Source organism: Pan troglodytes, chromosome 10 (genome assembly GCF_028858775.2).
Source record: "Pan troglodytes isolate AG18354 chromosome 10, NHGRI_mPanTro3-v2.0_pri, whole genome shotgun sequence".
Taxonomy (NCBI): Eukaryota; Metazoa; Chordata; class Mammalia; order Primates; family Hominidae; genus Pan; species Pan troglodytes.
This window is the reverse complement of record NC_072408.2, coordinates 73,937,803-73,965,121: the sequence shown is the minus strand read 5'-3', so window position 1 is coordinate 73,965,121 and position 27,319 is coordinate 73,937,803. Positions and strand designations below refer to the sequence as shown.

The window sequence follows — 27,319 nt, the reverse complement described above, 5'->3', positions numbered from 1 at the left end:
AATTTCCTTATGCTTATTAGCAGTATTGTACAGTGGAAATAAATGCTAGAATTATAGCTCAAAGCTATGAATATGCTTCAATTTTCAAGAATTATACCAAAATATTCATTATACTTTAGTTATCCAAGACAAGAAACTGAACCAATTTTCCTTTAAAATACTTAAAATATTTCTTGTAGATGTAAAAACAACTAAGGAAAGCTAATAAATTCTCAGAAAACATATTTTAAGTAAGTTTAAAGTTCCCCACATGAACAATTTGTTCTACCTTGACTCTATCTGTGCGGTTGTTGAAAAGTCCAATCCGTCTAATGGTGCTGAGGATGGGGTCGGTGGAGTCATCAATCATGTTGTGCGTGGTCACTGGGGGCAATGACTGTCGCTGAAGTATGAGAGGGAAGGAAATGTCAATTGCGGAAAGAATTAATAAGGGTGACTAATTTCAACAATAGGTCATTGACATTTCATCCAACCTTCACACCTTCAGTCTTTTGAGATGGCACTAATGATGATGACTAAGTCTTGTGTGTGTGTCAAAGGAAGATATGGGTTGAAGAATCTCCTTTGCATACTATGAATACATGAAGCTTTTGTTTTCCGCCTGCAGCTACTATATGAGAGACCTGGACTTCTTGATTGCTTCCAGGACTTATTTGGAATATAAAGGTGTCCTGAAGTCTTGACTTAAGATGAACTTTACTGATTTCTTTTAGCAAGGCTGTCCTCCAGTACCTGATTCTTCCCTATTATAACAAGCATTTTGATGCAAGCCTAACACATTTGTTTTATCTCTTTTGTAATAATTCCACTTGACTAAGAAATATTCTTTTCTCTAATGTGACTCAAATTCTATGTTTTGGAAATATTTAGAACTTTTTTGTAGTTAGTAAACTATACACAATTTTTATATTGAATATATTAATTCAAAAATAATTTCATAAGCAAGTGGAAGGACAAGTTTCATGAGATTTTTTAAAGGAGCTCTTAAAACCACTAATGAAAAAATGTCCAAAGTAATCATTTAAGTGACTACGTAAGAATGTCTTTTCTAGCCTCAGGTCTAAAAATGTTCCAAATTAGCACATTCCAATAAATTAAAATACTGATTAGATAGAATTTAATAACTATGGGACATGGTGGGTGCTTTTTTCCTTATTACCTGAGTTGAAAAGATGGCTCTTTTCATAATTGTTAGATCATCTCGATCTAAAATATCGTTCAGGTCAGGAATTTCTCCTCTGCAGGGAAAAAATGTTAATAACAAAAATAAAAACAGCTGGCACTAATTCAGTGATTCCTAAGCATCAGATTATATATTATATATTTCATGTATTTTAATAAATAATGTTGATTATTCTATTAAGTAAATGTGTTCACATAGACTTAATATTTAAGTACATATTTAATACACATTGTCAATATATATTTTGAATTAAAATCTCATGAAGTCTCTCTCAGCTTCAGATTGACATATCAACCCTTAATGAGTTCATCATTGAATTAGAACTTGCCTGCATATAAATGTATTCTTATTTGTACAGCTGTTTACAAGTTTTGTCAAATGAAGGGTAAAACACTGTTCACATAACATAACACATTTTCAAAGGTTATTAATTCCTTGATATTTGGAACAAAATTAATAAGTTATGATGTCTAAATTGTTAAGTTTGAATAGTGAAGCCTTAAGTGATTGAAGTAGAAAGCATTTCAAGCATCTACCTTAATAATGCATCATAGAGTTTTTTTCCAAACTTTTCCTTCACAGAATGTGCAACATCCCTGTTTGAAACAGAAAGATTTATCATTTAAACACTATGACAATGTTTAATCTTTATTTGTCATGATAATGCTATTGTTTTGTTGACATTCTTTGAAATTACATTCTTTGAAATTAAGGTATCTTTTTTATAGTCTCTTCTATTATTTTACTACTTGCCAATTCGGCTTAAGTTGACATCTCCAGAGCTGAGGCAACAGAACACCATGGCCAGCACAAAGAGCTTAAAATTTTTTTGCTTCATGATGATTGGAACAGGATAGAGAGCAGAGAGGGGGAGTAGATGGAGGTATAGGAGTAACAAGACGGGAATTCGTTGATCATTGTTGAATCTGAACTATGAGTATACAGGGAGTCATATTACTAAGTTTTTACTTGACATGTTCTTAGAATTTCACAATAAAAAGTTAAAAAATGTTTGACTCATCTTTAAAGATTTCTACAGGGCGTTGTTCCTTCAATGGTAGCTCATTCCAAAATTTGTATAACACCTATAATGTTATAAACATTACAATAATCTAAAATAGTAGCACGATGAAAAGAGAGTCAAGTATTATTTGCCTGTAATAATCTTAAGGAAAAAACAAAGTTCAAGGTGATACATAAGATGTCATTCACTTAAAAGAAATCTTTTCACATTTATTGCTAGAGAACATTCACAGGATGTGAGATTACCACAGCTGTTTTCGCACTGCTTGTCCTTTCAGGGTTTCCACGTTGAAATTATTTGTCTTGGCAGGCATAATGAAAAACACCACCACTGTGATGTCACTTTTATGCATCTGATGAGGAATTAGAAAACACAACAGAGTCAACTATCGAAGATTTTTTAAAAGTATGATTGATGGAACTTAAACATTGAAAAGTAGAGTTTTAAAATATCAGTAGATAAAAGGTATAGTTATTTATGTTTCACAGAGAGATTATATTCACCTTCCTGAGACTTTTTCAGAAATTTTAATTAAAATCAAAATAAATTTTAAATTTTCAGTCAGTGCTTGTCAATGAACAAATTGACTTTCAATCAGTATTTGTCAATTAACAATTTGAAAATTCAAACAAAATATTTTCGTGCCTTTGACCATCTAGAATAGATAACAATTGCTATTGATGACACTGTGCTTTTCTGTGGTTAAAAAAATAGCATGAATGAGAGCTAATATTACAAGACCAAAATTAGTTCTTTAAAATTTCAGATTGGAAGTTTAATGAAGATTTAAGCTTTGGTAAAAGCTAAAATAATATTTCAATTTTTTTGCTTATTCATGTTGATTGATGACAGATAGATTATTTTTACTCTTCCGCTAAATGTCTTGATTCTCATGATGTTGTATTTTGGTTTTTAGCCCTAAAGCAAAGAAACAAGCACATGATGAGCACTTTTGGGATAGCAGACACTGTGCTGGGTGCTTTAAATATACTACTAATAATCATGTATAATAGGCATTTCTCTATTTTATTAATGTCAAAAGAAAGGAATGAGAGGTTAAATATTTTCTCTGAGTTCCTATAACAGGTTAGTGCCAAAGCTGACATTTAAACTGCTGGCTTAGCATCTCTCAAAAGGAAATGACTTGTTAAGAAGCTATAAGAATGAAAGCATAAACTCACTTAAAATCATGAACCTCTATGAAGGTTTATGTGTTCTGGAAATGACTGACTAGCTCCAGAGTGTGGGGCACTTTACCGTCTAGTACGCAGCCTCGGCCCTCTGGGGCCTGACATTTTATTAGGGAAAGCTACTGAAGGCATACAATAGGAAACTCACCCTAGGAACAGCCAATGTGCTATCAAAGAATAAATGTACTATGTGGAAAGAGAATTCCTTCTTTTAACTTCTCCAAGTATTGCAGTTATCTTTTATGTCTAGTATAATAGTAATCAGTCTTTTCTTCATATCTATAAATAAAGTGAATATTTAATAACTATATAAATGCATTTATTAATAATGTCCCTAAAGATTGTATATGTGATATAGTTGTGAGTCCATTATAAAGCTTGTTGAATGAATATATACTAGGAAATATGAAGTAAGGTTATTTAAGAATAATCTTTTTAGTCTTCAGTTTTGTTTTGCATAGTTGGATTTTATTAATGAATCGCTTGCTTATTAATGTGGCTTTAGTAAATTTTTTTAGCATATTTGGTATAATGTCTGCTCTAAAGCAAAAAATTTATGTCCAAGAAATAAAAATTTAACTGGAGGGTAGTACAGAACTAAGGAAAGTTTAGATTTTCTCATTATCTCATTAAGATTGAAATTCTACACTCTTCTCCTGTGAATATTTTCCTATTACTTATTCTATATTTTTATGTGATGGGATTGGAATATAAACCAATAGCTGCCATCAATAGCTATGACATGGTATCTTTTTTTATAGTTGCTTCTATTTATGCATATTGTATTGCTCGGTTAGTTGAGAACCCACTTTGTATCCCACCTTCCTGAGTAAAAAAATGATTTCACATTGTTGGGAGTAAGAACCTTCTTTTTCCTCCTTCATGCTTTCATGTGGTGTGACATCCACTAGTTCAAGACTTTAAGACTTAGTCGCAGGGAGGTGGTGTGGCTGGGGAGGTGAGTGAACCGAGTGTGTATGTGTCTGCCCTGTTCTATAGAGAGTTCGTGCTGTCGGGTTTGGCTGCCAGTTATGTGGCACGTGCTACTCTAAAGGCCTGCTTCAGTCGGGAGAGGAGAGTGATGGTCAGAGCTTCCTATGATTAAATGGCTAAGAGTCATAACAAGGTTCAGTATTAGGATGCGTATTGTCATGTGCATAAGCCACATCTTCCATTATAGTCTTCACTGATTTTCTGAAAATTGATATTTTGCTCTCCATTTACTGGATTTCTCTATATTTACTTTTCAATTGATTACAAACTCATGTGAGGGAAAAGAGATGTTATAATGACTTATTAAAACATAGAAGGGGAGAATGGGATAAGCTTAATGAGACATATAATGGGATAAGCTTAAGATTCTCCAAAAAAAAAAAAAAAAAGATGACATTATAGACAAACACACAAGTCAACAGTGTGGTAACTCCAATATGTAAATTGAAAGGCTGAAGCAATTTTTAGAATACGATTATCGTTTATTCTCTTGAAAACTATTTAAGAAGCCAAAAAATTCTTCACTTCCCACAGAAGAAAGTTCTCCCTACAAGAGTGTTATACCATGTCCTAGAGCTTTCTTACCCTCAGCAGGAAATTTAGCCTGGATAAGGATTCTAGGAAGATGTCAGCTCCTTTGTTTGAAAACTCATACCTCCCAGCAATGAAAAGGAACAAAGTCTTTTCAAGATCAAAGTCGAGATGACTAAAACAAAACAAAACCAAACAGTTTCAAATGAAATACAGCAACAGTAACAAAATGTACACATGAATTCTGTTAATGTACAAAGGGGGCTGGGAAAGATAAACATTTATTATTACAATTCTGTTTTCTCTCTACCTAAGATCACTCATATCTGATACTTCTTTTTTTTTTTTTAATAAAGAAAATCATACCCATAGAAATGACCTCGAACAAAATCTTGGATTCTGGCCTTGTACATGGCATGTAGATTTTGAAACTCATGCACTGCTGAAAATTTCTTAACATTCAAGCCGTTTGGAGTAACTACATCTAGAAAGGCAAAACAAAATTATTATGAAAATTCTCTTTTCAAAGAGGGTACCATTGTAGAAAAAAGTATCTTTAAAACTATAAAGTTAGATGTTTATTGACATTCTACTTTCTGACTACCATAAAATTTAAAATTTATAAAACTTCCAGTTCATAAAAAATTCATAAAAATTCACAACAAATTTGGTCTACTGATTGAAATAGGAAATCAGAAATGCCTGACCAAAATAACAATGAAGCACTGGTACAATGAAACAAGTTAATCAATAACAATAATCATGGTTATTATAGTACTCATTTATTGATTATTTAATGTGTACCAGGTGTTGCTCTAAAGGCTTAGAGTGTAACTCAATCTCTTCAACAAACCAAGGGAGTGAGTGCTCTTATCTGCATTTTCAGAGGTGGAAACTCAGGCACAGAGTTGTTTAAAGACGCCGTCCAAGAACACACAGCTGATGAGTCGAAGCAGAATCCATGCAGTCTGACCCCACATACTGTTTCCTTAACCCTGCACTAAACTACCTCCTGCCATCTTGTTTTCCACACCTTTTGTGCATTTGGAAAATTGGAAAAGGAAACCTCTTACTTCTAATTTCTATTCTTATTTCCATCTCTTATTTCTAACACAACTGATTCATTCTTCCCAGGAGATTTTGTTGCTCAGGCAGGAAGACATTCTTGGTTTTCCAAACATTGGTCTGTGACAAGAAAGAGAGGGACCACTCAGAGCATATGACGGAAACTACCTACTGAGTTGAATACATGGGTTATCAGATTTAGCAGCATAAAGCAAAAACAAGAAAAAAGAAGCTATGTTAAAAAAAAATGTGGCATAGGGCTATGAAGATTTTTGTAATTTTAAGAATCTTTTCCAGCCTGGCCAACATGGTGAAACCCCATCTCTACTAAAAATACAAAAATTAGTCAGGCATGGTGGTGTGCACCTGTAGTCCCAGCTACTGGGGAGGCTGAGCCAGGAGAATTGCTTCAACCCAGGAGGTGGAGGTTGCAGTGAGCTGAAATCACGCCACTGCACTTCAGCCTGGGTGACAGAGTGAGACTCCATCTCAAAAGAAAAAAAAAAAGAATCTTTTACAGTTAACTGGCTATTTTCTTGACATGGTTCCACAAAATCAATCCAGGCTTTTTGGTCATTTTTTGTGGAAAATAAAAACTTACTGATTTTTATGAGTTTTTATTAAGTAATCTGACATTTGTTACACTCTTTTACATACATGGCCACAGTAGAATCAATTTTAAGTAGCCAAGATTTCCAGTGAAAGCTTTCATGTGAATAATTCCTAAATGAACTATATAATGTGATTCGTATAGTATGATAATTACATCTTAAAATGTATTTATCTTTCTACAGCAATTATGTAGGGCTCACTTTGTGCCAGGCCCTATTATATTTGATATATAATAATTTTTAAAAATCCCTATGAGGTAAATTGTTTTCACTGTCCCCATTTTACAAATAACGAAACTGGCCTGCAGAATATTAAGTCATTTGCCCAATGTCAAGTAAGCACAAAGTAACAGAGGCTGGATTTAGAACCAAAGCAGCCTGGCTCAGGAGTTTCCACCCTTTTGATGCAGTGGTGTCATACAACTGTACCATACAAAAGCTATAGAAGGCAAGAATGTATGTGGATACCAGCTTATTATGCATTGTAATCCTCAGCAGTTTTCCAAATTGTTTCACAAACAATTATAAAAAAAAGATCTGTGTCCTGAAATTGTCTGTTCATTAGCCTAAAGTGTTAGGCCAATGAGGTCTTCTAATATCCATATTTATAACAGAATAATCTCACATGCACAGGCCTATGTGCAGTCATATGCTGGTAAAATTTAACAAAGAGTACTCCAGGAAAAAGAGAGAAAAAGAGAAAGAGAGAGAGATAATTCTAGTGTTTGCCTTTCTCCAAGGTGTAAATATTCCCATCATGACTGATTTCAAGCTACCAATGTCAATGCAGAGTTGGGAAGAAAAGTGCAGTAACACCATTATACTATTTCCATCCATGAAATATATATATATACACACATATATATATATACATATATATATATAGATATATAGATGTTACTGCACCATTATATAGGTTATAGGTTTTAGGTTATTTGTATGTAATGGTGCACAGTAACATATAATGGTATTACTGCACTACTATATACAAATAACCTAAAATCATAGTAAAATGTAGTAAAATAACCAGGAAATGATGTTAAATTAATTTGATTAATTTAATTTAATTAGTTCATATAAATACATATGTTATTACATAATAAATTAGTGTATATAAGTTATATGCTCATATCATTTAAATTTTTAAAAAATCAAGATATTGACCTTGAAAAATCTCCTTTTCACTTCCGTTCCATAATTTTTTCCTTTCCCTGGAAGCAACATTGGTCACTAATTTCTTGCTATTGTTCCCAAGTAGAAGACAATGTCAATGTTACCCACCTTTCTGATGTTAACAACGCCAACACAAAAGAAAAACGTTGACTAAAGGATGGTATTAGCTAGAGTTCATAGTAAGGTATTAGCATGGGCTCCAAAATCAATAATTGCAACACTATTAATGACTATATTAAAGGGAAAATGACAAAATTTTTTAAAGCAACATAAGATATTTAAGGCATATGTTGTATTCAGTTTTGTATCTGTAATTGGTAAATTTATCATACTGCCTTCTCTCCAATATTTTTAAGAAAATATCACCTTTTCAACATCTTAAATTATTTTGAGTCAAATTTATGGCAAAAGCATAATGATATAGTAATAAATATAAGCTTTTGCCAATTATTATTATATAGTGATATTTTGAAAAATATCTGGTCCCATGCATGTTTTTCACCCAGCCAATTTTCCTCTTGCTCTGTAGTTGCACCCTCAGCGTTAAAAGTAATGGCTGTAGTGAAACTTTTAATCGGGGAAGACTTCAAGAAAAATCAAGGAATACAAAGTCATAGTTACACTATGTGATCCTTTTTTTTTTTTCAGAATGCTCTTGGGAAGGTTTATATGTTTAATGATCTACTAAAAGTACATTGACCTTCTTGAGCCACAAAATGTTCAGAGATTTCACAATTTCCATCAGAGGCACCACATGATTCTACTGCAAGTCTGAAGAAGCCCAGATTGCAGTGTTTATGGTTTCTGGTAGAACTTCCAGAGAAAGCTAGCTGTGGGCACTCAGTAATAGATGAGAACTTGGGGAAAATCTAGACAGTGATCCACACAAAATAATAATCGATATTTTCTAAATCTTTACAATGTACCAGGCACTGAGCTGAGTTTTTTCCATATGTTAACGTTTGAATCATTGCAATGATTCTAGATAAGAGAAAGGATTATCCACATTATGCAGATAAGACACAGAGAGCTTAAGTAACTTTTATAATGTCACACAGCTAGTAACGTATACTCAACATAAAACCATTTTTGGTACTGAATACAGGCAGTTTGGCAAAAAGCTCATGCTTTGACCACTACTCTGTAGCTATATTCTTAAGAAAACAAAAATTTAAGAAAATAGTATATAGAGAAAGCAGGACCTAGAATAGAATCTTGGAGAATGTCCACTTTGAAAAGTAAAAGAAAGTAGAAAAATGATTAGAGGCACCAGAAAAGATTATACTGGAAAGAAAGCAGAATGTGCAGTGTCATGAAAAATAATGGAAACAGATGTTCACCACCTTTAAATGCTAGAGAATATGAAGAAAAATAAAAAACATTAGATGACCCTGAATTCGATGATTTTTGGAAACACAATTTTAGGCCAGAGTTGGAGGTAGGAAGCCAGAGTCCCAGGGGCTAATAAGTAAGTGAACCTAGCAATTATGGTTTACTCTTATAAGATATTTGGCAGCAGGAGAAAGGAGGAGATGGTATGATATTTGGCAGGGTAGAAACCTCAAGAGAAATTTTCATTTTAGAATAGGCAAAAACAAAGAAAGCATTTTTGTGAGCTCAGAGAAAGATAACTGTAGACAGGAAAAAGGAAGATCCAAGAGAGAAATGAGCATATTGATGGAATAAACTCCCAAAAGAAGAATGAGAGTAAGAATCCAAGTGAATCCAAGAGAATCCTTGGAAAGAAAAAAGGCTACTATAGGTTCTTAATGCTGCCACTATTCAAATTAGTTGGGTTCTTGTTCTATCTTGTTTTTTTTTTTTTAATCTAGCACCTTGAAATACCTCTTCTACACATTCTGCTATCTGAAAGAAGGACAACTAGAGACAAGACCACAGAAATTAAGCAAGGAGGATATATTAATTAGGATGATTTCGTTGCAAGTAATATAAACCTACTAATGCTGGCTTAAGTATAATAACAAGGAATTTATTAATAGGATGCCAGAGTGTCTCATGGCAAATATTTAGCTGAGCCTTAGGAATGATTTTTAAAAGTGGTCAAAACTGGCTGGCCGTGGTAGCTCACACCTGTAATCCCAGCACTTTGGGAGGCCAAGGCGGGTGGATCACGAGGTCAGGAGTTCAAGACCAGCCTGGCCAAGATAGTGAAACCCCCTCTCTACTAAAAATACAAAAATTAGCTGGGCATGGTGGCAGGTGCCTGTAATCCCAGCTACTCGAGAGGCTGAGGCAGAGAATTGCTTGAACCCGGGAGGCAGAAGCTGCAGTGAGCCGAGATCACGCCACTGCACTCCAGCCTGGGCAATGGAGCAAGACTCCATCTCAAAAAAAAGAAAAAAAAGAAAAAAAGAAAAAGGGGTCGAAATCACTGTGGAGAGCCTCCAGTTCTCTCTCTCAGTCTGTTTTTGCTTCTTATAACAATTCAGTGTAGTTTAATCTTCTTTGCATCCAGTGCAACAAAGTAGAAAAATGAACACTACCAATAGCTTTGAGTTATTGGTAGTGTTTCATTGTGTGACAGTGCATTGAGAGACTCGTTTGAATGGGAGCATTCTGATTGGCCCAGCTTATGTCAGATGTCTTCCTTTGGGCCAATCAGCCATGGCCGGGTGACAGGGCCATGTCTTATGAGCATGAGTTCTTCACATTGCAAGCTCTGGTTGGGTCTGTAGATAGTTCCTGGAAAAATTTCCAAGGAATCTGGGGATAGGTAATATAAAACGTTTCTACCAACACAGCACCAATGAGGCAATATTACAAGATGTAGGACTGGGATAGTCTCACACAAATTTCTGTTTTCTTGGCTTTCATTTTCTCAAAAGACAAGAGTCAACCGAACTTCCTTACACATACCAACTCATTGTGACAACCCAGGTCATACCGAGGTTATTTCAAGCATAGCTCATTTATTCAACAAGCACAGATTGAACACTTAGCCATGTTCCAGATATAGCTTTGAGTTGGTTTCCCTGCAAACCTACTGAAATTGAGAATTAAAATACATAAAAAGAGCTGCGTGGTAACTGAATGCAATTTTTCCTCAAACTACTACTTCACGATGGAAAACAAAATCCTCATAGTCTAACATCATTCGGAACTGAAAGATAGGTGATCCAGGGATAATAATTACCAGGCTTTCTCTTCAGCATATGTTCAGCCTCTATTGCTGTTATTTCAGAAACCGTGGTGAACACGTGAGCGCAATGAACGGAAGCTCGCTCCATGCAGTACCGGTGGTAAATCTGCCTTTCCCCAGCCTCTTTGTCAATGTTAAACTGTTAGAAACAAAAATAAAACACACATTTGCTAACAATGGCCCTTCTACACAAGCTAAACAAAATCACACATTTCACCAATTGGCTTACCTCAAGGCTGTGTAAAATTTTATGACCACAAAAAAGTAATAAAAACTTGAATTAAACCCATTACTACAATATACATAAGGACTTACACTTTAAAAGACATTGTTTATTCCATTTCTCCCTCTAAACTGCAGTTTAACTCCCTAAGTAAATGATGTTTCTACCTTACTGTAATCACATAGAATTCTTGAATTTTTGACATTTTAATTTCACTTTTACTTATTCTACATCTTGGAATACTGAGCTAATGCCTTTCTCCAAAGTCTTTTATATATTTTCCCATAAACAATGAAACAAAGTTGACATTAAAGTTGACATCGAAAATAAGAATAATTATTATAATGCTTAATTCACTGAAAGGGAACCTGAAAAAGAGAAAGACAAACGCTTTTCCTTGGTTATAGAACTTCCCCTTTATAATTGCAAAGAGTGTATAGTTAGTCTAGTTATATATTGTGCTAGATTATGCAATTATCTATACTTCTGGGTAGTTTAACTTAAAAAAAGTCAAATTCCCAACAATCACTTAAATAACTGGCAACAGTGTGGGCTTTTGCCATTTCACTTAGTTACTGAGTGTAGTGTCTCACACAGCTCCGTATGAAACTAGCAGTGTCTAAGACAAAAAGAATATGTAAAGTTTCTGACATTATGTAAGTAGGGTGCTTTTCATAATGAAGATTTTTAGTAGCTCTTCAGCACTAGTGTCAGGCACTCCACTAAGCACAATAACATATTTAATTCTTATAAACTACTGAGACACATATTTTGTCTTCATTTTATGGAGAAGGAAATTGAACCTTTTAGAGGTCAAGAAACTTGTCGAAGGTCACATTGCTATTAAGAATCTTGGTAGAACCCTAATTTGATCCCTAATCAGCCTGACTGATTAATGAATACAGTCTTGTATTCATCTGTTTTTATATCATTGAGACTTCAACTCTATCAACAAGTTAGTCCCAATAATTATGGCATCATATAGAGAAAAATACTAAAAAGAGACCCATTAGAGGAATCTCATGATTAGAACAAGAAAACTCCTAGAGCATTCTTTCATGACTGTAACATTTGGAATCATCTCTCTGAAAATGTTTGAATCAGGTTGTATATGACATGCTTGGATCAGCAGAAGTTTTCTTAAAAGCTCTGTGTGGCCAGCCTAATTAATGAAACCAAATCTCTCATTTAATCAACTTTTTTGAGCAATTTATGTGTATCTATTAACTTTAAGAAACTTATAAATTAATGGAAAATGGATTAAAAACAGGTAGAAATGAAATGAGTATGTGTCTGAATAAGTTATAGGATCAAAGCAGCACTGATTCACTCTGGCTGAAGGTAGGCAAAATTATCTCTTACTACGCAGTAAGCGGAGTCAGTATCAACTCTACAAATGTAAGACTTTCAAGTGCAAAGACGAAGACTTATTCATCTTTCTATCTCCAAATTGGTTGGATGAATAAAATGGCATTTGGACCAGGATATGAAAGTTTAATTCTGGGAAAGTTATTTTTAGCTGAAATGCTAGCTGCCCTAAAGAACAAGTATAGAAAATGCTATGGCATGTGCAGAAAATAGCAGGACATCTGATGTGACTGTAGCACTGGATGTAGAATGTAAGAGACAGAGGCTGGTCGGATACAATAGGGCCAGATCACTGAAATCCCTGAAGATGAGCCTAGGAATTTTGCCTTTGTCCTGTAAACAAGAAAAGCCACTCTGAAAGTGTTTATTTAGAGGTGTGGTAAAGACAGAGCCAGTGTTTAAGAAAAATAACTCTGGAAAGAAGTAAAGAATGTTTTCTATCCCATTGAGTATTTTGTGAATTTCAAATGAGACAACAAATGTCAAATGTTTAGAAAAGTGCCTGGTATATGGAAAGTGCTCAATAAATTTAGCCATTGTTATTATTAATTATTATTATTGTTGTAGAGAATCACATGTCACAGATAAGACAGCATTTAACATTTGGACATTTAGAGATGGGAAGATAGATTTTCTAAATGAGCAGGCTGAGTATGCACAAATACAGAGGCAGGATAGCAAGAGCCTGGAGACCCCGTGAGAGGCCTTGGGGAAGTCAGGCGGGTGTACATGCTTCTGCCTTTCCCTCCTCCCATGGGGCACGCTTATCTTTTAGGTCTGTAGTACGCGTGGCCACTCCTGTGGCTTTACAGGAACCTTATCCGTTTACACATGTTGTCCATTCTTCCACATATTTATGATTATATCTTAAAATCTCTGTACAATAATTCCAACATAGGACATATCTGGAACTGGTCTTTCTGACAATGGGTTTTTACTTTCTTGCATTTTAATATATCTCATAATTTTTTATTGAATTCTGGATAATGTGTATAGAAAAAGAAAAAATGGGTAAAGTACATATTAATCAATAAAACACAGTCCAGTGACACATGTGGATAACCCTGTAATTGAAGTTGACTAGCTCAAAGCTTGATCAGAAGAAAGAGTTTAAATCCACCAAATAATTGTCCATGGCTTCCTTCCCCATTTTCCAATCCCAAACGGCACTGTCCTCAGATTTCCATCTAGGAAATTCTGTTACAATTAAGAAAAAAAAGGCCGGGAGTGGTGGCTCACGCCTGTAATCCCAGCACTTTGGGAGGCTGAGGCGGGCGGATGACGAGGTCAGGAGATCGAGGCGATCCTGGCCAATATGGTGAAAACCCGTCTCTACTAAAAATACAAAAAATTAGCTGGCCATGATTGTGTGTGCCTGTAGTCCCAGCTACTCAGGAGGCTGAGGCAGGGGAATCGCTTGAACCCGGGAGGTGGAGGTTGCAGTGAGCCGAGATCACGCTACGGCACTCTAGCCTGGCGACAGAGCAAGACTCCGTGTCAAAAACAAAAACAAACAAACAACATAAAATGGGGGGGTGGGGCGGGGGGCAAAACAAGAAAACTAAAGGCTTTAGAGGAAAAAAAAGAATTTATTATGTAGTCATTAGAGTCGAGAGGATAATTGATCAATGATTGGACTTTAAAAAATGAGTTTGGAGACATATTCTCAGAAATTTCATACGCTGGCTGAAAATGGTTAAAATCTTATTTTAAATAATGAGTTTTACTAAAAACTTAAACCAGCGTTAGAGTTTTTGTAATTGGCTACTAACAAAAATTGTTTTCAGTTAGCAGTAATTTGAGTAAAATCGTTCTAATCTTTCTGATTTTACAAAAGTTTAATTATCTTTTTCTTGTTCTCATATTTGCCCTATTTTCATTTGTCTGAGTCAGAATTTACTGAAGCTGATCCTGGTTCCTGCATCAAAGATTAAACTATGACTTCTTCCTTATACTGAAATTTTAAAAACCTTTCATGTATATAATTTGGTATTCTTATGTGTCACCCAAATTCTAAACTTAGTGTGAACATGGGGGCTTCTGCTGTGTAAAACGACTATGAATTTAAACAAAAAGCTAGTTCTTGACTGCTTGTTGTCTACTAGTCATTTTGATAGACAGAACATTTTACTAGAAAGATGGGCAGGGATCTGACTAAACTTAAGTATCTCAACCAGTGAAGGGCTTTAAACTAGAGAGATGTATGATTATATCTAAAGACAGTATGAAAAATACTGCCCTTTCATCAAAAGGGTAAAATTATAATATATAACTATATACTATAATGCATTTCTTCCTTAAAACCAAAGAAAAATATCCTATGTATATTATCAGTAGCTTTTAAAATTAATTATTACTATACAAGATTCAAGAATTCTGAAGTGAAATATTCAATCTGCCACTCTAATATTTTCTCTTTCACTGAAGTCAAAGTGCACTCCTCTCCAGGAAGCATGGTTGTTGAGCTTATCAGCTTATCACAGATCACTGGTTTGCCCTTATTAGTCCACCATTACTATATACCGCTAAGAACCTCCCAGATCCCCAGGCTTTCTGAATTCCTTGGTGATTTTATTTTAAATGTACAGCTTGTATTTCTAGTTTGCCCTTTAGATTAGGCTGACCTTTTTATAGGGAAGGGCTCATCAGGACCACTCATTGCTTTACAGATGTTAAAGTTTTTCAGAAAGAACTTTCTTGTGCTCTAAGTGTCTTTGAGACAGTAGTGTAACTTTTCAGTGGCATTATTTGAGTATTATTTGTGTATTACACACACATACACATTCTGTTTTATAGAATCCTAGAACTCTTTAAGCTGGGAAATTTTTAAAAATCAGCTTTCTAACTTCCTAATTTTCCTGATAGCAAAACTGAACCCTAGAGTACTAAATAGATTTGATTGTTAATATAGACACCAAATCTGCAAAACCTCTGAATTTATACTACTCAAACATTTTGTTAATATTATTAACATGATGATATAAAATATATACTTTCATTAATCTAAATTGACATGAAAAATAGAAGAAATAAATCAAAACTGAATGACTTTGGCAGGTCATAGACTCAGGTAACCTGCTAAGATGAGCAAAAATAACTTCTTGTTCACCAAGGACCCATATCCCTGTTTGCAATAACTTCTGTTTTACTTGATCCCACAAAAATGCCCCCTGTGCATTGCAAAGTTGCAGAGAAAACTGAACCTATCAACCTATAATGTGGCTTTTAATCAATTGTTTACTTGGAGGATAGAAGAAATAGAGGAAGTAAGTCTCATAGTGCAAGTTTGTATGTCTCAATTCTCAATTATCTACCTGCCACTCAGAGCTGCGTGTGGATCCAGGGTGTTCACAGCACTTCCATAGCCTTAGGCTAGAACAAGGGCCCAACCTTGCACCTACACCATGTCTTTACTCCTACCATATCCCTCTGGAACTATTGTTCCAAAGTGGGACAGAAATCAGGCCTCTCACCTCTATACTCTAGTGTACTCTGAACAAAGTTGAACTATATGAGCTGTCTTTCAACCCAAGGGAAGCTTTGTCATGAATATTGATTAGCTAAAAGGGCATTTCTGCCATCTGGTTGGCAGATGAAATGTACAGATCAATACTTATCTTTCAGCTTCAGCAATCTGAAAGAAGGGTGAGTAAGAGGGAGGGAGGAAGGAATATTTACCTTATCAAGATGGTTGTAGAAATCAATATTTGCTGCACAGAGATACCTCCCAAGTAGTGTAGCGTGGGTTGTAAATATTGTGGCAATAGGAAGTTTCCTGGCTCGAGAAAGGATCAGTCCAATTCCAGCCTGCCATTCATGGAATTGGGCAACGACATGTTTACCATCTGCATGATCTGTCACCTACATTAGGGAAAAAAAAGCATTCAGAAAAGTTGTTGATGAAGCTTGATTGTGATCATGGTCCACATCATAAGTGGAGTTATGGTGTCTATAAATTATTTTGCAATTTAAAGGAGTCGAAACATAAAGCATGAATATTTAGCAAGGATAATACAGGATTCAGTGGCATGTTCATTAACCCCATATATTTTTAGGTCTTAATCCTCCCTTTCAGAGATGGAGCAGATTTTTTGTATCCACAGAAGAATAAATACTAATATTAATAACAGGTAATGAATATTAATAAATAAATGGAATAAATGCAAAGTAGACACTCAAAAAATATTTATTTAAGAATAAGTAAATTCTTAAAGATATCACTGAACAGCTGAATCAATTGGGACCACTTACTTATAAGCTTATTTTTAAAAAACTACTTAAATTTTTTTTAATTGACTAGACTTGTGTTTATTTATAGTATATATTTTGATATTTACTAAAGAAATGGCCAGGAAGAGACTTGAAAATGCCTTGTATATTTGTAGTGGCCCAATTATGGAGAAGCAAATGTTGCCTAAAACTATATAACAATCATAATGGAAAAAAAATGCATATGAAGAAAAAGTGACTTTTACAATATCATTTTTTTCTAATAGATAATTACTTGGATTTTCAATGACTTGAAAACTCTAAAAGCATACAATGATTTTCATGTATATATTTGCATATTTGATTTTGAGAAACAAAGATAAAATGCCATTACATCATTTTATAATAAATAATAAATGCTTCCATGTTTTAAATTTGTCTTATTTGGGTTTTCTTTTTCTTGAAGCCAACAAAATTTAACTGATATATTATTAAGAATATGGAATTAGAGAGAAAGAGGCTAATAAAAAACATGCCTAGAATCAAATAGCAGCTTTGTAACACACTGAAGATCGGGGTCTAATTCCACCCCAGGGCCTAGTTCCAAATCAGGTGGGCATCCGTATCTTTGCCTTACAAAGAGACAACTTATTTTGTTTGCCCTTACAAAATATTAACATTCACACTGACTCCACAATGAGAGTTCATTTCCTTAATAGAGACAATAGCAAAACACCGGCATTGAAGAAGGCTGAGCAGAGAATTGGGAAATTTGGAGAGTAAACTTAAAACAGTGGTTATCACATGTAGTGTACATCAGGATCACCTGGAAAGCTTATTAAACAAATAGCTTATTAAGCTATTTGCTACTCTTAAGATTCTATACTTCATGTTTTTCTTATATATATATATAAAGTATCATCTATATATGGGGCAATATAATTGGGTGTTTGATACACATCATGCCATTTAAATTTGACATGAGGTAAATAGTAATAAGCATCATTATTACGCTGTTCCATTTAATTTGCAGAATGCTCAACATTTCCTCAGATTTCTTTCAATTGTATTAGGACAAGCCATAATGGCATCATCTCAAAATCTGCCTCATTTAAAGATCATGGGATCATTCTTGGGCACTGAAAGCAGTTGTGCTGCTCCTCTGTTGTATCACTATATAATAAACCATACCTCTTTTAAGAACCAGGCAGTTAAAGATCCAAATATCAGCATATCATTGGCTTCTCGGTCATGATAAGGAATGCCGACACTGCATGCTTCCCAGAGGTCACCCTTCCACCTGTCCAGATTCCAAGCTGAATAGCCTATGTCAAAAAGCACCACATAAGGACTTCCTTCTATCAGCCATCTTCCAAAATGCACCTGTCATATGAAGAACACACAGCCATGTAGTGATATTAAGTCATGCAAGACAGGACAATGTATTTGCACTCTGAGGATATAAACTTTATGTAGTACTCAATAGCAGATTAAACAAGCTACTTAGAAAAGAATATTGATAACATATAGCCTCTGCTGTTTGAGCTTCAAGCTGGAATGGGCATAAATCCATTCATCTAGAACCTCCAAATTCTTGCTCTTCATTAAATTTAAAAACAATGTATCTAAATCATGTAATCTCTGTTCATCTGTCTCTAGTTACTCTCTTGTGACCATGAACTCACAGGGATTAATATTATAGTGTCTGCTTTTATGACAGAGCCATGAAATGCTTTGTATCTCTGAAAACCTGGGTAGTTGGATATAATGGCTCCAGTGTCACTTATTTTCTTTTATGGAACAGGACTAACAATATTTCCTGCTAGAAGAAAAAGCTATTTCTGTAGTCCAATATGTGTGATTTATCTTACTATTCCTATCAAAAGAAGTGATGCAAAATGTTTCCCAGTATGGTTGCTGCCAGAGGTTTAACACATTGCCCTAGATACATTATCTCTTTAATCTAGTAACTCAAAGTATAATTCTATTACATTCTTCAAATTGACGTTGATTCCTAAATGTTTTATCTTCTGCAAGTTTTAATGAATTAGCTCTCTCATTTTTTTCCAGTTGTATGTATATCATCACTTGCATATCCAAGTTTTAACTTCCTTTTTTGTCTCCATATTTCTATAGTAATTTACTTGTTCTTTTGTCTTAATTTTCATTTTATGTTTATTCTCCTATTACATGATATACAACCTCATAAACCACTTCAAACCCTTTCTGGAACTCAGCAGAGGCTACGAGTCTTTTTGAATGTGGATCCAGGCTTCTCTAGAAAATAAAATATATTAATATTGCTTACATATTGACACTTATGACTCCACCTATGGCTGAATTTTGCAGGACTTCAAAGCCCAATTTGATCATTTCCTACCAGGGGACCCAGGCATGTGTGGGGATGCTTCTCACCCATCTGTTCCTTGGTCAACCTTGAAAGACCCTCATTATGTTTCAGTTGTTTCCATTATAATTTAGTGTTTATCATGCCACTGTTTCCTTTTAAGATGAAATTTTCCTGAGCCCCAAACCACTTTTCAATAGTTTTTCTCCTTGGGAAATTCATTGCTTCATGTATTTATACACTGTGAATAACATGTAATATTACTATATAATATTTACTGACTGCCTAATATGTGCCACATGATACATAAGCTAAGATCGTAAAGAAGAGCTGAAACTATTACATAAATAGAGAATGTAAGCCAATTGGCATTGACCTCCAGTCAGTTCTTGGCTGCAACATGAAAATATCCCTACACTAGAAAGCCATGAAGTCTTGAGACCAGTCAGTTCCATTGTGTTTCTCATCTAACTCTTCCTTCACCAGAACTTCAAATGCAAGCCCTTTCTAACATTTCATTTATTTGCATCCTGATAGTACAATAGGCATTGTTCTATCACATTTCTAACATTCTCTATGCTGCCTTCACTAAGAAATGTTTTCGGGTACTCTTTGGGATCTCAAGTTCCCTTGTAAATTATGCATTCCACTCCTTAAACCTTGCATGCACCTCCTAGACACCACTACCCACACAGCATCTCAAGTGAAGACTTTGCATTTTTTCACCCCCAGAAACTATATTCCTGGGATGAGTAGGAAGGAAAGTTACTGATTTTTAAAATTCTACTGAAACTTTTAAAGCCTTATTCTTTATTTACATATAAAACACCTTTGAAATGTTTGCTATCCAAAAATATTACCTTTCCTTTCTCAGCAAAGATAAGGTTACTTTTTGACCTTATCCTAAGCAACTTCAAAGTCCAGATTTTTTATCCTGCACAATTAACCTCATGGTTACTTGACCTTATGGACTTAAAAGACTTTCATGTCCACCTGATTTCAGCTACTCAGGATCATGACTGCATTCTTTCCTTGTCAAATCCCAAATGATTTCTTCTCTAAAATATTCCACTTCGGCATTCTGTTACCCAGTTACAACTCTTGTACTTCCATTTCTGTCACTGTGTTTCTGCCAGTGTATATATTCTTTCTTTCTCCCCTTTAAGACCTCCAGTTCCTATAACCCTCCATTTTGTCCTACATTATCATCTTCTTTCTGGCTTTGCTTACTTTCTTTCCTGTCTATTCCTTATTTAATTTCTTCCTTTTCTATCTATTCCAATGCAATGGCCCATGAATTAAACTATTAATTCAATCACTTTTACAATTACCTTCAATTCTTGGGCCACCTTGACCCATTGCATGAATGGTCAAATTAAACAACACTGGATCTTCATCTATTCAACTTCCTGCACCATCACTCAGACTGCAGACTGCTCCTGGACAAAGTCACAGCCGTGTGTATTTGTGCCACTATAAAGTCATGACTACATCTCAAACATGTCCAAAACTTCCTTGAACACTTTTTCAGAACTTCTTTCTTGAACTTCCCTAGTTTCTACACTTGCCTTTTAATTGTCATAAAATGACCTTTAACACCTGCTTCAGTGAGATCATCAAAAACATTGGGTAAGATTGTCCTGAATTCTTCATTAACTTGTATCTAGTATTTGCATTTATCCTTTTTTCCTTTTTTGAGTGAGACAAGTGAAAAATGATTCTTTCAGTATTGCTTTGGATCTTGTTCCCTTCCCCATTCTCAGCGACTTTATTCTCTTCAATCCTCCATTTATTCTGAGCTTTTAGCTTTTCCCTGTCTGCTAGGTATTTCCTTTTTGCAAATAAACATGCTCAGGTCTTACCCATATTTAATAACACACCAATTCTCAAAACCATGTCATTCTGCAACTACATTATTATATTTTATATTCATAGAAAAATCTCATAATCACAACTTCCGTGTCTTTTTTCTTACCACTTATTTATTCCTTAACCCACTGAAATGAGATTTAACCTTCCTTTCTCCTCTGAAACTGTACTTATCCATGTTACCAATGGCCCAAATATTACCAAACCCAACAGACCCAGGATCAGTCCTTTGCTGACTTAATCCCTTCTTCATACTTAAAATTCTCTCCTCCCTTGACTTGACATCACGATTCCTGTTGGAGCTGTAACAAATTACCAAAAGCCTAGTGGCTTAAAATAAATTTATTATCTTACAGATATTGAAGTCAGTAGTCCAAAATAGACTAAAATCAGTGTGTTGACAGAGCCACATTCCATGTGTAGTTTCCAGGGAAGAATTTATTTTCTTCTTCTTTTTTTTTTTTTTTTTTGAGATGAAGTTTCACTCTTATTGCCCAAGCAGGCGAGCAGTGGCACGATCTCGGCTCATTGCAACCTCTGCCTCCTGGGTTCAAGTGGTTCTCCTGCCTCAGCCTCCTGAGTAGCTGGGACTACAGGTGCCTGCAAAACCACACCTGGCTAATTTTTGTATATCTAGTAGAGACAGGGGTTTCACCACATTGACCAGGCTGGTCTTGAACTTCTGACCTCAGGTGATCCATCCATCTTGGCCTCCCAAAGTGCTGGGATTATAGGCGTGAGCCACCGTGCCTGGCCGCTTTTTCTTACTTCTATAGGCCACCTATATTCCTTGTGGCCTCTTCCTCCATCTGCAAAGTAGCTCCCTTCAACCTCTGCTTTCATTGGCACATCTCCTGCCTGATTCTAATTCTGTGGCCTCCCTCTTAGGAGGACCCACCTAGATAATTCAGGATTATCTCCCCTTCTCAAAATCTTTAACTTAATCACATCTGCCATATTCCATTTGCTATAAAAGGTAACATATTCACAGCTTCTGAGGATTAAGACTTGAACATCCTTGGTTCTACATCATTAGCTTTGCTTCTACATTTGCAATCTCTAGCTTCTTTTAATGTAGATGCCCTAACATGCTGACATTCCACAAGGTTTGGTTGAAAACCTTTACTCCAAGTCTAAACATTTCCACTGAATAATTTTTAACAACACTCATGACTTCAGTTTATGTACAAATGACTTCCTCAAAAATATGTTTACTCTGTAGCTTCTGCTGAACTCCAAACCAATTATCCTTCCTCCTCGGTTTTCACAAGGTGTCTCAAATGCAATCCATTTAAAAGCAAGTTCATCATCTTTCTCACAAACCTGAAAGTTTTCCTTAAGTAAGTGAATGGTCTTCTCTTGTGAGTTCATGTTAGTTACAGTCTTTTTTCCCATAAGTTTACTGAGAATTGCCAAGTGAAGTGTCAGTTCCTTTACCTGGCAGCCATGCTTATTCATTGCATCCACTGCTCTTCTGACAGCATCATTTACAGGTTCACACTGTTCCACCTGAGTCTTCATATTATGCTCAAAATATGGACCTATCAGAAAATAGTTCTCTCCCCATTCATCTGCTGTTGTTTTGGCCTTTGTCTGAATCACAGTATAGATGCCTCCAACTGTTAAAAGAAAAAAAGTTTCTATTATCATTCAGGTTAGCAATTTGTTTAAAGTAATAAGGGATGGAAATGAGTTCAGATTTTTAAATTAGCATTTAGGATCCACTAAGCCCAAGGATTTATTTACCTTTCCAAAATAATAGTATTTAACATATTATTAAGGGACACCAACGAATGGTTACTGCTTTGTTCAATTCTGTGCATGTTTTAAGTCCCTTCTAGGTGCATGTGAAATAGCAGCAGGCTGGTGCCGCAAAGAGGTCAAATACTTCAAAAAAAAAGTCTGAAAAGACAACTGGAGTAAAACACTACTTGCCTAAAGCTCCAGTCACTTTGTAGTGTCAAAGTTAGGACAAATACCCATTGTCATCATACATGCCCTCAGCAGCAGAAATCACTTTCACCCCTCTTCCTCCTTCTCCTACAGTGGTCCAGAAGGGGCTCAGGTATGTTCAAATAACAGCTGCTGTGGTTTTCAATTATGAGGAAATCTCCTAAGCTAAATAGTCATTTATCTTTTAAAGCACCAAGCAAAGTACCTTTGATAAGGAGAATGTGCTTATAGATGTTCATAGAAGATGCTTGGTCCAACCCCGATGTCAAATCCAATAACACAAATATGTATTTCATTCTCACATGGTATTTCTCTCTTCCTAGTAAGGGAGGAGACCACCCTTCATATTGTTTTATGCCCAATTTCTGCCTCCAAAGAAAGAAGAAGTAAAAACTAAAAGGCAGAAATGAAATCCACAGGCAAACAGCCTGAGACCACTTCCTGGGCCTGGTTAAAGATAGACCCCTGACCTGGCCAGTTATGTTATCTATAGATTCCAGACATTGTATGGAAAAGCAGTGTGAAAATCCCTGTCCTGTTCTGTTCCATTCTGATTACGAGTGCATGCAGCCCCCAGTCATGTACCCCCTTAGAGTTGTAAGCCCTTAAAAGGGACAGGAATTGCTCACTCTGAGAGCTCGGTTGTTGGAGACGTGAGTCTTGCCCAAGTTCCCAGCCGAATAAAGCCCTTCCTTCTTTAACTCGGTGTCTGAGGGGTTTTGTATGCAGCTTGTCCTGCTACACTAGAATCATTGCTTAATTCTCTCCTCTAATATTGCTGCTACCTCTATTAAAACACAAAGCCACAATATATGGATACATTTGGAAAATATGCACACTTTGGATCCAGCAAGTCCACATCCAGAAAACCATCCTGTGGGAAAATTAAGGAGAGTATGAAAAGGATGTTTACTAAAGCATTATGATGGCAAAAAATTAGAAACAACTTACACTGAACTAGTCAACTTACTTAACTGACAGAAGGCTCAATTAGCTCATGTGTCAAATGGGGGTAAAATAATATTTAGTTTGGAGGGAAAGACAGGCTCTAAAAGAGGATTAAAAATTAGACCTGGCCTAGGCAAAGAATTTATGACCAAGTCCTCAAAACTAAACACAACAAAAACAAAAACAGACAAATGGGACTTAATTAAACTAAAATGCTTCTGCACCACAAAAGACCGAATCAACAGAGTAAACGGATAACCTACAGAATGAGAAAAAAAAATCGCAAACTATGAATGCAACAAAAGGCTAATATACAGAATCTACAAGGAACTCAACAACAAAAAAACCAACCCCGTTAGAAAGTGACTGTGATGGTTAATACTGAGTGTCAACTTGATTGGACTGAAGGATGCAAAGTAATGATCTTGGGTGTGTCCGTGAGGGTGTTACCAAAGGAGATTAATATTTGAGTCAGTGGGCTGGGGAAGGCAGACCCACCCTTAATCTGGGTGGGCACCATCTAATCAGTTGCCAGCACAGCCAGGATATAAAGCAGGCAGAAAAATGTGAAAAGGCTAGATTGGCTTGGCATCCCAGCCTACATTTTTCTCCCATGCTGGATTCTTCCTGCCCTGGAACATCGAACTCCAGGTTCTTCAGCTTTGGGACTCTGACTAGCTTCCTTGTTCCTCAGCTGGCAGATGGCCTATTGTGGGACCTTGTGATTGTGTGAGTTAACACTACTTAATAAACTCCCTTTTATATCTAAATCTATATCTATCTATCTATCATCTATCTATCTATCTATCTATCTATCTATCTATCTATCTCCTATTAGTTCTGTCTCTCTAGGGAACCCTGACAAATACAGTGAGCTCAGGTCCTGAGCAGACATTTTCCAAAAGAAGACATACAAGTGGCCAATAAATGTCAAAAAAAGTTCAACATCACTAATAATCAGAGAATGCAAATTATAACCACCATATGATACCTCCTTATGCCAGTCAGAATGGCTATCATTATAAAGTTCAAAAACAGCAGATGTTGGTGAGGATGTGGAGACAAGAAAATGCTCATACACTGTTGGTAAGAATGTAAATTAGTACAAACTTTATGAAAGACAGCATGAAGATTTCTTAAAGAACTAGAAACAGAACTACCATTCAATCCTGCAATCCCACTACTGGGTATGGACCCAAAGTGAAAGAGATCATATTTAAAAAGGTATCTGCATTAGTATGTTCAAAGTAGCACTGTTCCCAATAGCAAAGATATGGAATCAACCTAAATGTCTACCAATGGACTATTGGATAAAGAAAATGTGGTGTATATATATTTATATACATATATATTACTCAGCCATAAAAAAGAATGAAATCATGTCTTCTCTAGAAACATGGTTAGAACTGGAGGACATTATCCTCAGTGAAATAACTCAGAAACAGAAAGTCAAACACGATATGTTCTCATTTAGTGAGAGCCAAGTGGGAGCTAAACGATGAGTAAGCATAGACATATAGAATGAAATAATAGACACTTGAGACTAGAGAAAGGTGGGAGGATAGGAGTATGGTGAGGACTGAAAAACTATGGATTGGATACAACATTCACTTTTCAGGTGATGGTCCACTAAAAGCTCAGACTTCACCACTATGCAACATATATATGTAAGAAACCCGAGCTTGTACCCTGATACAGCTTGACTGTGTCCCCACCCAAATCTCATCTTGAATTGTAGTTCCCATAATCCTCACGTGTTGTGGGAGGGATTTGGAGGGAGGTAATTGAATCATAGAGGAGGTTACTCTCATGCTCTTCTCGTGATAGTGAGTTCTTACAAGATCTGATGGTTTTATAAGCGGCTTTTCCCCCTTTTGCTTGGCACTTCTACTTGCTGCTGCCATGTGAAGAAGGACATGTTTGTTTCTTCTTCTGCCATGATTGTAAGTTTTGCAAGGCCTCCCCAGCCCTGTGGAACTGTGAGACAATTAAACGTTTTTTCCTTATAAATTATCCAGTCTCAAGTATGTCTTTATAAGCAGCATGATAAAGAACTAGTACATACCTTCTAAATATATATAAATACATTTTAAAAATATAAAATAAATTAGATCTGATTGAAAAGGCAAAAATTGAGCAAGCAAAATATCACTTAATGGGGTAATTAAAAGGGTGAAGAAATTGGGCAAATGGATGTCATGAGGAGGAATTTTTAGGCAGAGGTAATGGTCAGAGCCCAGGCCCTAAGCTGGAGTAGAGTGTGCAAGGAAAGAGTAATAGGATTGAAAAGGATAACCAGGTAGGAGGACATAGGGAGGGGTAAGGGGAGGAAGACCTCCAGTAAACTTAGGCAGGATATTTCCTGTGACAGCGCTAAACAATAATCACATGTGAGAATACACAAATAATCTGTCGATTACTTGAGCAATACTTTGCTCATGAGCTAGAGCAAGGGGATGACTCAAGAAATCCTTTGTGAAATCCTGGAGGTAATAAAATCCTGGCATCAATCTTCAACTCAATTGCAAAAAGCAATTTTATTACTTATATATTATTTCTCATTTTTCACTGCTGTCTTTCAAAACATATTCCATTTCATCAGACTACAGGTTTTGATAGCTACTATATTTCTTAAATGTATTATTCCAGTAACTTATACTTTACATAGTAAATCTTATCAGTAGTCACAATCAATGGTCACAAAGTAGAACTTCATCTGGAGACATTACTTTTAGCCTGAGCCATGCAAAATATACTTTTTGGAAAATTGCCCTTTGAAAGGCGAGACACAAAAGGCAAATGTTGATGCTATTATATGGTACCAATAGGATTCATTAATTTATAAAGGAGAAGAGCTAATGTAACTCCAAAATGCAAGCAATTTTCATATGAGTCTACACAAGCTAATTGTCCTTAAGAATTTCATCTTTAAGGAAAAGTTTTTTACTGTATCAAAAAGAAGTTTAAACTGTCATTGAGCAGAGTCTGATAATAAGGACACTGTCAAATCACAGTTCAGATGTTATGTGATGAGGACAGAATAGAACACATGAGGAGGAAGCAGAAACTTCTAGACTGGACAAGAAGAGACATGATTAACTTAACCATCCAACAATAAATCGAAGTTAACATAAATTTGATGTCATCTACTACATCTAAGTATTTCCTCAAATTCTGGACAATTTTAGAAACCATCAAAATTATTTGTTGAGGAAAAATAAACTTAGCCAATTTGCAAGGGCAACTAAAATGAAGAACTTTTCTTTAAAGTGTGGGAGTCACATCTTAGCAACATATTTAAATATATCTAAGCTTTCTTCAAAACCACTATCCACAAAAATGCAAAATTTCCAAAGAATTTCTCCTCTTCTGTAGACTTATTTTCTTCATCTTCATCTTTTCCAGGAGAATATACCGTAAGTTTCTGATGGTACACATTTATTAGATGTTTTATTTACATTTTTTATCCTTG

At 35.5% G+C, this 27,319-nt stretch overlaps 1 protein-coding gene across 3 annotated transcripts in view; it reads right to left on the bottom strand.

Annotated features, from left to right (window-relative positions):
• The window catches only part of GYS2 (glycogen synthase 2), a 65,863-nt gene that overhangs the window by 22,724 nt on the left and 15,820 nt on the right, over nucleotides 1-27,319 (bottom strand). The window contains exons 1-11 of one of the 3 annotated variants that reach the window (XM_054664483.2): nucleotides 23,529-23,609; nucleotides 22,384-22,565; nucleotides 17,922-18,113; nucleotides 16,200-16,382; nucleotides 10,925-11,069; nucleotides 5,288-5,405; nucleotides 4,976-5,096; nucleotides 2,453-2,559; nucleotides 1,720-1,779; nucleotides 1,160-1,238; nucleotides 269-382 (exon numbers count right to left, since the gene is read on the bottom strand). In XM_054664483.2, coding sequence (XP_054520458.1) covers nucleotides 269-382; nucleotides 1,160-1,238; nucleotides 1,720-1,779; nucleotides 2,453-2,559; nucleotides 4,976-5,096; nucleotides 5,288-5,405; nucleotides 10,925-11,069; nucleotides 16,200-16,382; nucleotides 17,922-18,113; nucleotides 22,384-22,467 — 1,203 coding nt within the window. In that variant the 5' untranslated portion in view covers nucleotides 22,468-22,565; nucleotides 23,529-23,609. Of the gene's footprint in view, nucleotides 1-268; nucleotides 383-1,159; nucleotides 1,239-1,719; nucleotides 1,780-2,452; nucleotides 2,560-4,975; nucleotides 5,097-5,287; nucleotides 5,406-10,924; nucleotides 11,070-16,199; nucleotides 16,383-17,921; nucleotides 18,114-22,269; nucleotides 22,361-22,383; nucleotides 22,566-23,528; nucleotides 23,610-27,319 lie in introns of those variants that run through there. The other 2 variants (XM_520790.8, XM_009425754.5) reach the window with 2 other exon arrangements.